Source organism: Talpa occidentalis, unplaced genomic scaffold (genome assembly GCF_014898055.3).
Source record: "Talpa occidentalis isolate TD23 unplaced genomic scaffold, MPIMG_talOcc4v2.1 talOcc4.10, whole genome shotgun sequence".
In the NCBI taxonomy this organism is placed as follows: Eukaryota; Metazoa; Chordata; class Mammalia; order Eulipotyphla; family Talpidae; genus Talpa; species Talpa occidentalis.
Window position 1 is genome coordinate 20,110,600 of NW_023600993.1, and position 12,594 is coordinate 20,123,193.

At 39.8% G+C, this 12,594-nt stretch overlaps 1 protein-coding gene across 1 annotated transcript in view; it reads right to left on the reverse strand.

The window, feature by feature from the left end:
* Positions 1-12,195, reverse strand: part of LOC119237560 (serine/threonine-protein kinase Nek10-like) — a 64,609-nt gene extending 52,414 nt beyond the window's left edge. The window contains exons 1-4 of the mRNA XM_054699009.1: positions 12,179-12,195; positions 11,234-11,363; positions 10,639-10,709; positions 6,499-6,712 (exon numbers count right to left, since the gene is read on the reverse strand). Coding sequence (XP_054554984.1) covers positions 6,499-6,712; positions 10,639-10,709; positions 11,234-11,363; positions 12,179-12,195 — 432 coding nt within the window. The remainder of the gene's footprint in view (positions 1-6,498; positions 6,713-10,638; positions 10,710-11,233; positions 11,364-12,178) is intronic.
* Positions 12,196-12,594: the final 399 nt, after the last annotated feature.

Below are 12,594 nucleotides of genomic sequence, written 5' to 3' on the forward strand. Positions count from 1 at the left end.
GTGAATTGTGTATGTATCTGTGTGGGGGCCTCTCAGTCACCCCTTTATTTTCTTAAACTACAATGAGAATAGAAACAAACACATGGCATGATTTTTCCTGATACTTCTTTCACTGCATCATTACTTGTTGCATTTTTAAAGCCTTGAGGGAAATTCAGCCAACAATTAACCAGACAATAAAAGCAAAGATGTTTCCCCAAAATGCTGCCATTTTAAAATACATCATTTTCTACATGGCTTAATTTAATCTCTTAGCAGTGGATTGCAGACACACGCCTTAGTAGCATGCTCAGCAGTTGCAAATGACATATGGTATAATAAAAATAGCACAACTCAGATAAATAAATAGCACAATATTTTTTAAAAATCAGCATGAAGAAAATAGGAATTAGGTATTTGCATCACTGTGCCATGCTTAAATGGCCAACTTGAAAGATATTTGAGAAATAAAGAAAAATATCAAATATCAATAGTCTTCTGAAACTATATGCAGATTGCATTAGGAAACTACAGTAAAATTACACAATAAAGAAATTGTGAATTTATAAAACAGTCTTTGCTGATCGGTGTCCTACTACTGTCTTGTCCCCCAAAGTAGATGGAATTTCAGATAACTAAGTGTGCCTTATTTCAATAGTTGGATATTAGGTTATTATAGAAATCCTTCTTTTTTTATTCACCAGAAGCTTAGAGCAAATTTCCACGATGTGCTATATGAACATTTACTCTGCATCTTAAGCATGGGGTAAAATGTATCAAGATTACAGGTGACATTTTATTTATTTATTTTTAATTTTTTTTAAAGATTTATTTATTTCTACAAGAGCAGGGTACAGGCCAGATGTGGGGGAGGGTGAGAAGATTCACCAGAGACAGAGCAGGGAACAGAACAGGCAGACTGATGCAATACACTGCTGAGGGGAGCAGCAGGTGAGACAGGAGACCCTCGCCGTGCCATGTGGGACACTCGCCAGCCGGCGGGATAGAACCGGTGCTGCAGAGGCTGCAGACAGCTTCACAGCGCGGCCCTCAACTGCCTGCACCACCAAGGGAGGCCCACAGGTGACATTTTAAAGGGCAGTTTTGGTAGGCACATAGAGAATGGCTAAGGGAGGAAAGTGACCCTAGATAATCTGGGTGGGATGGGTCCAATCAGTTGAAGGTCCTCAAAGCAGGCTTCTCTGGGATGAAAAGAAAATTACACTTTTGGACAGCAGCCCATGCCCAAGAGTGCCAGCCTGCCCTATAGATCTGGGACTTGCCAAATCCACCCCTAAACTCATATTCGCCAATCCCTCACAACATGTTTCTTTTCAATTTTTACTGTTTATTTATTTGTTTTATTATTTTTATTAATTTTTTTCTTATATCATTTCAGTCCCCATAGTTCTCCTGCCAACATATCTACCCATGAACCATCACCATATTCCTTACATTCTTCCCTCCTCTGTTTTGAGGCTTCTCCCACCGCCCCTTTGCTGTATGCCTCAGATCTATGGTCAGCTTGCTAGTTTTGACTTTTTCCTGACCTTTGGCTTGGTTCCTCTATATTCCACATATACGTGAGACCATCCAATATTTTTCTTTTTCTGTCTGGCTTATTTCACTGAGCATAATCCCTTCCAGCTCATACCAAGTTGCTGCAAATGGCATGAGTTTATCTTTTTTGATTGCTGAGTAATATTCCATTGTGTAAATAAACAACATTTTGATCCATCCATCTATTCTGAGGGCATTTGAGTTGTTTCCATATTGTGGCTATTGTAAATAGTGCTGCAATAAACACAGGAGTGCAGATTTCCTTTTGAATTAGTTGTAACACATTTCAAATGTGCATCTCCTACTGGTTCTGCTTACTCATGTTCGGTAGAACTGCCCTGGACTATAATTAATAATGTTCTATTGTACTTTTGAAAGTTGCTAAGAGAGTAAATCAGAAAAAGTTGCCATCATGAGAAAAAAAAATTTAACTATATGAGTTGATGGATATTAACCTATTGTGGTGATCATTTTGTAATATATACATATATCAAATCATTATGTCATATACTTCAATTAATACAATGTTACTTATCAATTATTATTTTGGGAAAATTAAATCTATAAAATGGATATGCATTATAAACCAGAAGACCTAACAGTATCCTTGGAAAAGTCTCTTAACTTTTCCATTTCTAAATATGATTCTCAGTCCTAAGTGAGTTAAGCTGGTAGATCTGGAGTTTCTGAACTTTTGCTATTCTTTTCTATCCAGGAGTGACTTCCTTGCCTAGTTTTCAAGACCTAATCTTATGTGTTTGCTCCAGGAGCCTCCTGAACTATCACCCACATAGCTATTTGATATTTATCCAAAATTCCTGCCATATACATGTCTTGACTTTCCAAGTAAATATGTTTTTTCAGGACTCAGACCACTATATATAAATTTTTATAACTTTTGCAATATCAAAAACAATGCTCTGCATTCAGAAGACATTCAACAAATTGTTGATTTTTTCATTACAAATTACAGACTGCGAGAATTTTCCATTTTTCTCTCTGTGATGTTCCCCTGATAAGCTTGTGGATATGACAGTAGCTCTCCAAGATGAAGCACGCTTACTAAACTAGTAAAAAGAAATCATCATGAAGCTTTAAAATGAATGGTGAAGACAGAGTTCCCATCAAATAGCGTGGAAGAGAACGAATAAATGCCGGCAAATCTCACACTGTAAAACCATATTTCTCTTATTACTCTTCAGTCTCCCAGGAACATTCAACTGTGCTTCATTTGCACATAAGGAATATGCTTTCTTCGCCCGTGCTTCAATGCATTTTAAGCAAGAGTCACAAAAATTTCTAATAATCTGAATGTAATTGGAGTTTTCCATTGATTCTTCAGATTTCTCCATGCTGTATTTCTTTTAATCCTAAACCTTGTATTCGTTGGTGAAGCTCTAAGCAGCACACACTTTAGGAATGTCTGTACCTAACTTTTCTGGCTGAGGAACAAGAGATAAAGGGTATCTGTGTTTACAGCATGCAGACAGTGTCAAAGCAGTGACCCTGCCTTAAATATTTCTTTTTTTTTTTTAAGATTTATTTTTATTTATTTATACAAGCACTGGGTACAGTCAGAAGCGCAGGAGGGTGACAGAATTCCCCAGGGCCAGAGTGGGGAGCAGACAGGCAGACTGACGAAGAAATACACTGCTGAGGGAGCAGCGGGCGGCAGGAGAGGTCTGCATGCCATGTGGAACCCTCGCCCGTGGCCGGGGATCAAACTGGCGCTACAGAGGCTGCGGGCAGTTTCGCATCCCAGCGCTCAACCGCTGAGCCACCTGGGAGGCCCTGCCTTAACTATTTCAATGTCACAATGCCCTCTACATTGCAATATCACTGCTCTTGTTATACTTTAACTTAAACATTGCACCTTATTGTCCTCATCTGGGTTTTTACCATCTTAACTCTGTACTCTACTTATGATCTCTTATTTTGAATGATAATAACAGAAAATTTCACTTTCTTCAAAAGGAAAGTCTTGCTTCACCTTTGTGGAGTATAAAACAAGACACAGGTGTGAATTTTATTAGTGATGATTTCTCTGGTGTTATGAAATAAATACTAACATTTGTCTTCACTAGCCTTTTATGAAAATTGCTATAATTATGAATAAACTAAAATATGAAAGAAAATAGCATGCCCCCCAAGAGATAGGATCCTTTAAATATTGCTTATCAATTGTTTGCTTACCTACTAATTTGAAAAATTTCAGTAATTCACAATGGATCTCTTTATCAATGTTGAGAATCCATCATGTTCTACTGAACCCACTTATTTCTCTTTCTTTGGCTATTATTTATCACTGGGCCAGGTAACTGTGTTATTGGTATTAACTGTTCTGGGAGAACATTCCTCTATATTTGAAATGAAACTATCATAATACCATAATACTGCTTAAGAGATAAAAGACATAAAATTTTATACCTATGATTTTTCTGTCAGCAATAGGTTAGATATAGATTTTTTAAAATAGCAATTGGTCCCAGTTCAGGTTAACGCCAATTAACCGCATGTTGTCTTTTGATGAAATGTAATCATATTTCCTTCTCAATTCTAAACCAAAGCTGCATTTTTTCCTTTTAATTAACATTTGTTTATTCTTTTTTTTCAATATTTTATTTTATATAATTCTTACATCATTTTTCATCTTTGTACAGTGTATGCATTTTCATTTTGGTTAGAACTAGAGTCAAAATAAGGGGGGGGTGCTATTGTATGGGGAATATAACCAAAATGAAAATGCATACATTGCACAAAGAAGAACATTTGTATATTCTTGAAATGAAAATTATCAGTATGCCTATGGCTCTTTAAAACTTTGTTTTGAAAAAAGCACATCTCTCTGTCCATACAAAACTGAATGCTCCATAAGGATTCTGAGGCTGGCTAATGCCCGGTGCTTTTATTTATTTATTATACATTTATTAACTGCATGAATCACATACAGAGATTTAGTACTAATGAGCCAATTAGTAACAAGTTGTATCAACTGGTTAACAAGTTGTATCAACAACTATTCTAACATAACCATCGCTCATTTATATAATTGATGCTATCGCTATCTTACAATTTTACACAACCACTGTTTAATTTGTACAGTAGACTCACACATATACCTATTTAATCTTAGAACCCTTGACAGTAGATGATTCTTTCCCTTATTTTACAGGTGAGTGAAAAACCTCTGATTCCTCAAAACTGCCTCCATTTGTTTTATATGGTCATGGCTTCATCACTAGATTTCTACAGTTAAAATGTCCTTCCAAATGCTTATTGAACTAGTGATGGATGAAATGGTATCTTGTCTTAATTTTGCTTTAAAATAATCTGAGGATCGATGGCAGGGAGAAGCTATAGGAGTGGGGGACATAGAGATGATATATGATTGGTCCCAAGTAGCAAATTGTTGAAACTCAGGGATTGGTAGAGCATCATTCTCTTTACTAAATGTAGGAAATAAACAAAGGGGTTTATTTTTAAAAAGTTGAGAAGTAAAAATAGATAAAATAGTCCTTTTCTAACGTGCTCAGCTAATGATGAGCAGTCTTCTGCTATTAGATTTACAAGCTGACTCCACCCACTCCCACATCAGCTGCATCAGTCTAACATAAACCAGTTCTCATATCCAACTGGATACTGGTTAAGAAGCTTTGCAGTGCAGAATCTAACAGAAGGCCCCAAATATTAGAGCTAAATAGCTAGGTCTTTTGCATTGGGATAGTATGAATACAACATGACAACCACAGGATAATGTGTTTCTCATTGTTGCCTGGTATTTACAGCCCGGTAGCAAAAATCACAAGCAAAGTTAAATCCGTGCCTGTGAGCTTTAACTGTGTTCGGCAAGAACTATCTACCCAAGTTATCTGTTCCTACACACAGAGCTCTGAGATGACCACCAGAACGGGTCTATGAAATAGACCCTGGGCTCAGCAACAAGGCCATGAAGTTGTGAAAGAGTTTTCCCCCCAAAAGTAAAATTATATTGAATCCTCAACTTCAAGATTCCACATACGTCAATACAAATTGATCAAAAAGTAGCTCTTTCTTTCAAGTTTTTTTAAAAATGAGTTTGTGGAAAATGCTGTTATTCAAGAAATCAGAGCTGCCTCTTTTTTGAGATTAACTATAATTTGTCCAACTAAAGCAAGCAAGTCCTTAGCATCCTGGAAAGGAATTTAATGACCAGTTACCCTGTTCACAAATGGGTGTCATGACCCTATTATTCTCATTTCACCCCAAGAGGGGGAGGAAGGACCCCTTACTAGATCCCTGCTTGAGGATGGATTATGGATCAGGATATAACAAAGGTGTAGAGGAAAGAAAATAAGAAACAGCAACAGGCACATCACTGGAATCACTCACATGTGGAAATGTGTAGCACTGGCATCCCTTTTTCAAGCTATGCTAACAAATAAACATAAATATCAAAATAATTGAAAGGTTATTGGCAAGAAAAGTAAAAGCAGATATTTCTAATCTGCATCACAGCACATTATTACCATAAGCAGTCAGAAAAGCAGTTATACAGATTAATAAGGACAACATGTAGGGCTGATATTGTTTCTTTCTCCAAATTAACATGCAACACTTTCCTCCATATTCCCAAAAGGTGACATCAGATTGCCGAAGAAATCGAATTTAAGCATTCACTGCTATTTATGAGAAGACCATGATGCAAACTTAAAGAATTGCTAAGTGATCTTTCTGCTTGCAAACTAGAGATTTGTAATATACAATAAATTATGGGTCAGTTCTTTAGAATCTCCATCATACTGACATTTTAATTTTGAAATATGAAAATGGATGTAAATATGTAATTATATAATTCCGAAATACTGCACGGAGTAATTAATGTTTTCTTAGCCTAAGATGAATTATTCTTAAGACAAGCATGAAAAACTTCAGACAGCCTGTTCAAGTGCATCGTGATGAGGTGGAAAGACTCACACTTACATGTGATAGCAGAGCCAGCTCATGGTGACATGTGACAGCGTTCCGATTGGCTTCCATAAAATACCTCTGTGTGCGCCTTCGTTCCCGTTCCAGCTTTTTCTCCAAGGCCAGCTGGGATGTAGACAAGCTGTCTAAATACTTCATCATGACATCCGATATCATGGAGCTGACTTCTACAATATCTGGCCGGGCTTCTGCATCAGGAGTCAGGCACCTAAGAGAAGATAAGCTAACTCAAGCAGCCTGCTCAAGGTCAGGACCAACCCATGGGGTGTGGAGGGTCAAGGTTAAACTCTACTCTGTTCACCAAGGCGTTTGCACCCAAGAAAATTCAGGGTAAAATGGACATCAAACATAATTTTGAACTCAAGACATTTCAGAAGGCATTTCAGAAAGCTGTGGACGGAAACAGAGGCAGAACTGATCTCGCCCTCGGCTGGCAGGCCAAAGTTATGGGCTGAGCAGGAAGCTGGTTCTCGGGCAGGCAAGGTCATCTTCTGTGCAAGCTGGTTCTTTCCTAAAGTCACTGCCATCTCACTGGCCAGTAAAACAGAAGATCCCAATAACCTAGGCCCTTGTGACAACCCCCAAGGCATCATCAGAAGGAAGAGAGTTTCCTTTTTTGACCTTTTCCAGCTGTATTGCAGGAATATCCACCCAGCTTGATTAGCGAGTCTCAGAAAACACGAAGTCATAAAAATAAAACACAACCCAGTTACTTAGAGGTTTAAGACTTGCAGTACTTTTTTTAAAGTGGCTAACTCGACACATTGCATGCTAATATTTTCTGTGATTTTGGAGCTGGGCAATATCAGACTACAGAAAGGAGTATTGTTTTTGTCACAGCTTAACACTTACAGAAGGTGATTCTAGATGCCCAAGGAGCCCAATTATCAAAATCACTGATTAGCATGTGTTAAAAACCTCTGGGACTCAGCATAGTATTTTTTTCTAATCTTTGAAATTCAAATTCTCTAACTTCACTGAAGTCAGGTTTGCTTCTCAACAAAATTTAACTTGGTTGGACTTGCAGAAAAAGATCTAATTTTCACATATTGTGCTTGATTTAGTAACTATCATTAGGGCAACTTTTACCTATACCGATGTCTCTAGGAAAGAATTAAGAATTATAGCTCACAATTATTCTTCAAAACAGAAGTAAAAATAAGACTCTAGTTCATTAATTTGCTGTTCATTCTTTTTTGTTGAATTTATAAATGTGAGTAAACAAACACCACTTTTTTTTTAAGGGAACATTGGTTTACAACACTGAATATAATTCAGGGTTTCAGGATCCCACCTCTTCAGATGTATGTTGCCACATCACACCCACCACCACTAGGGCACCCATAATTCTCCACAATAGTCCATAGGCCCTCTCACACATCCTGCTCTTACCTCTGTCCACCCCCATCATCTCAGTTCTACAATCAAACTTCTAAGGTTTGTTATTGACTTAGTTCTGTCTGACCTTTTGTCTTATTTCTCTATATTCCACATAAAAATGAAACCATCCAGGATTTGGCTTTCTTCTTCTGATTTATTTTGCTTACCATAATCCCTTCCAGTTCCCTCCATGTTCTCACAAAAGGCAAAGTTCAACTGCTGTGTTTTTGTTTTTGTTTTTATAACTGAGTAGTCTGCCCTTGTGTATATGTGCACATTGTCCTAGTCTACTCATTTGTTCTGGGACATTCAGGTTGCTTCCATAACTTGACTGTTGCAAATAGTGCTATAAATAGTGCTAAACGTAGGAGTACAATATCCCTTCAAATTAGTCTTTTTGCATTCTTCAGTTAGACAACCAGGAGCGGAATTACTAGGTCATATGGCAGATCTATTTTTAATATTTTGAGAAGCCTCTGTACACTCTTCCACAGGGATTGAACTAATTTGATCAGTTTTTAAGACATTCCCATTTTATGCATTATTTTCATGCTATTTCTTTTTAACTTCTAAAGCAGTGGGTTTGCCCTCTTGTTACAACATCCACTTACATATCTGCTGAATGTTTATGTTTATGAATTAAGGTAGGAGATTGCAGAAATAGAGCCAGCTATATCATTTGGGGGTGCCCCTGCAAATATGGGGCCCTACAGGGAACTGAGACGTCAATCTCTCTGTCCCTGCTGATGGTAAATAGGAGCTCCCCCAGAGATTGCAACCTCCATACCCACAGATTTGGCACCCAAACTGGAGGTGGGCAAGAGACCCCCACTGATTTGCCCATCAAACACAGCACGGTGCTGTGAGTCTGGGCAGAAACAGCCTTATTTTTACTCCCCTTGCCTGCCCCAGGATGCAGCAAGGCCCAAGCTCCAGCCTGACCCTTTCCTCACTTGCATTTGTTGCTGACACAGCCAAAACAGGCAGAGGGCAGCAGCAGGAATGGGACAGAAAGACAGAGCTGGACACCAGGCAGGACACAGGGGGTTGGGGTTAGATGCCTGAGAACTCATAACAAGAGGTGGGAACCCAAGGGACTACACATGAACTAAAGTTTCAAGCCCCAACCCATGCACCTTATCCAATGAGATATCACGTCCAAAACACAGTTTCAAAGATCAAATCATGAAGACCTTCAGGACCTCAAAGGCAGAGCCTTGATCCCAAGCACAGGACTGTTTGAGGGCAGGAGCCTGTGACTGATCATAGCGCGGGAAGCCTGGAGTGGCAAGGACAGATTCGTACCCAAGGTGCTGACTTTTGCTCCCACTCCGAGAGACCAGATGGAAAGAATAGGGTGACAGGATGTTCTGTTGTATTCATGTCATGTTTTCAGAAGCAAAGAGTTTAAGGTAGGGTGGAAAATGTGAAGATCCACCAGCCCTTAGAACAAGCTAGAAGCATGAACTTTGTTAACTGTCCCGACTGCCTCTGGAACCAAGCTCCAGACAGCTTATGCAACCAGGCGCAGAGAAAAATAAGGTGACTGAAATATTTTGTTCATAAAAGGAAGCATTTTTCCTTTTTAGAAAGTAAACAGGCAATACTCTCTTACCAGTGCACGGAAACGTAAAAATAGTAACGCTGGCACTGGGCAGGGCAACAAAATGCATTTATTTTCTGCCCCAAACGCTTCAGGGTGGCTAGAGCAGTATTCCAGCTTAAAAGCCTGCTAGGAAAGAAAAATTCCAATGACAAAATGTGTCACCTGCTCGTCCACTACATGAGCAGGCGGGCAGCGGGGAGACGTCGACTGAGAGGTACACACTGCGCTAGCTCTCCCCGAGAAGGTGCCAGAAAGTGAAAGTGAAACAACAGCAAAACAAAAGAGAGAAGACACACGTGGAAACAACGCCAAAGACAGAGCCCAGCAAGCCTTTCCCTCTCTGCGGTCCGACATGTCAAAGGCCCTATCCCACGGCTGGTGACTGGCTTGGAGCCTCATGTGCTGAGTCATAAACCACCACTAAGAGCCCTTTGTCTGTATGTATCCCTTGTATCCATTTCCGGAAGAAAGTGAGAAACTAAGAAAAAGTGGGAAATTGGAATCTGTGCCCTAATTCTTTGGGAACTTCATTTTTTCGGTAACTAAAAATCCAAAGCGAGTGAAATATGCGAGCGCATGGAACTCATGACTGATTTTGGTTATAAGCCAAATTTTCCAGAGAGAAAAATTTTGTGATGTGAGCCTAGATAATGAATCTTAAATAACGTGAAGTGAAAAAAAATATCTGCTATAGAATGCATGGCGTGACCTTAATATGCAATTATAAAACTAAATTGTGGGTTCTCGCCTATGTTAAGTGATTTGCATGCGTCAGTGTAATCAGCACGCCTGCCCCATGGTGCTGTAGTACAAGCCCCATTGTACTGGATGAGGAAACAAAGATGCAGAGGGAATGGTCAAGTTGCTTGTTCAGAGTCCACAGTCAGTGAAACTCACCCCCGGGTTGCACAAGGAGATTCAAGCTATAATCCTACAAGCGTGAGGGGTCCCCCTAAGTGAAAAACAATGGGCTGGGAAGAGAAACCACAGGCGGGGGCGCAGCCACATGTTACAGCTGTTACATTCCATTGAGATGGTGCTAGGATCTAGGAAAGACACTGAACTGAGTTTTAAGGGAACTGGGGGGGAGGTGTGGGGTGTTTCTTGATAATCCCTGTATGTTAGAAATTGTGAAACTAATCAGTTACCTGCTGATGGTATCTGTCACTTTCTCGGAGTAGATGCCTTCTGGCACTGGTTCATAGACCGCCTCCACTATCTGCAAAACAAACAGACTCCCATAAAAGAACTAAAGGGAACCCTGGCATCTTTAGTGGTAAACACAAAGATGAGTAGCTCAGTAAATGTTGTAACTTCATGTACACATTTTAATCAGAAACAAAAACACCCAACTGAATAAAACATCAACATCAATGAAATAGTTCTTGAACATGGAATTGTATTCATCAGGCTAATTTCAAGCTAGCCTCAGATTCATCGTAAATGATGTGTAGGATAATATGACATGCAGGCTTGCAGGTAGTTTCCAACCACAGTTAAAAAGAAAAGACCAAAAGGAATGTGATAGACTGAGCTTTATAATTTTCTATGATAAATGAAGACAATTATAGGGGAAGAGGTGCCACAGCCATGATATATAGTCAGAAGAAAGGGGGCAAAAACAATTGATCGTGTGGCTAATAAATCAATGCCCGCTTCTAATTTTATCACTAAAGTTCTAGTTAAGAAGAAAAGGGATGGTTTTCGCCACAGGAGACCCTTTAGCCTCCCAAGGTTGCTTACTTTTGTGGCCAGGGAGAGCATGTTGGTGCTGTAGAAGGGTGGGTTCAGCGTGGCCATCTGATAGAGGATGCAGCCAGCAGCCCAGACGTCCGCCTTCTCTCCATAAGGCTCACTCTTCAGCACCTCGGGGCTGAATTCAAAGAAGCCCGTTAATAGACACTGAAAAGGGGAGAACTTGGCACAGAAAGATCCAATGATCAAACTATAGTTGGAGATACATATTTTTTAATGAAACTCTAGATTACTACTTCAAGTAAACACATTAAAAAAAAAAAAATCTGAGTTTCCCCAGTCTCAGATAATTCAAGAAACATAATCAAGACATTCCAGTTTAATCACTGAATATCACCAGACCATGTCACCTGGCCTATTAAGTGTCTGGGGAAGCTTTTATTTTATTTCCAGAAGCAACTACCCTTCTGGGGGGCAGTTGGTCCCAGTTCTTTACTACTCTGGAGGTTTGGGTGATGGCCGCTGGGTGGGCAGTGCTCATGAGTCTCTCCAGGTTTTCATGGTGATGGTATTGTCTTGCTTTGGCCAGTGGAAGTGACAGCGCACAGGTCAGAACCTCAGTCTCACCAGGTATTTCATTTGTCCCTCTAGGAGCTTCTGTCCACTACCAATTGAAAGTTGTATCCCAGGTAACTGCTGTCTCCCCAGCTTTTTGCCCAGAATAAGAGACATGGAGCAGATCTCCCCCAGCTTCCCATAAACCTGCAGCCTGAAGGAGAACCTGCCCAGAGGACCCCCAGACGGGCAAGGCTGACAGTAAATGCTTTCTGTTTTATGCCACTGAGCTTCTGTGGTGATTTGTTATGCAGCGTTGTTATGGGGAAGCTTGCCTGATGCAGCTACTTCCCCTTTTATGCAAACTCTAGTTTATAAAGTAGGGGTAAGGCTGTATTTAAGTACGCTGCAGGAAACGATGACATGCAACACACTCACCTCTCCTGAGACTGCATCTCTGATGTGGACAAGCCTGCTGACCGTTTAAAAGTGAAGTGAAACTGGGGGTTTATGGGCATGTCATTTTTTAAAATGTGGTGGGAAGTTTAGTTCCCTTGCCTATTTCGGTCTAATAGAAGTTTCCTCTATCTGATTTGTAGGATGAAAATCATCGGCGTGTTCAAAGCACATATCTAACACCCCAAGTTTGATAATTCAGTTCGATGCTGTGTATTTTAGAGGCTGCTCAGTCCCCTAAATTAATGTGGTGAGGATTAATGGTTATCTTGGACAGTAGATTAAAGTATAAAGAAATTGATAAATTGGCATCAGGAGAGTCAGAATAGATCTAAATCAGTCTGGACTGTTAAGAATAACCAAGAGAGTGTGTTCACAGAACAATCGTGTGAAGAGGC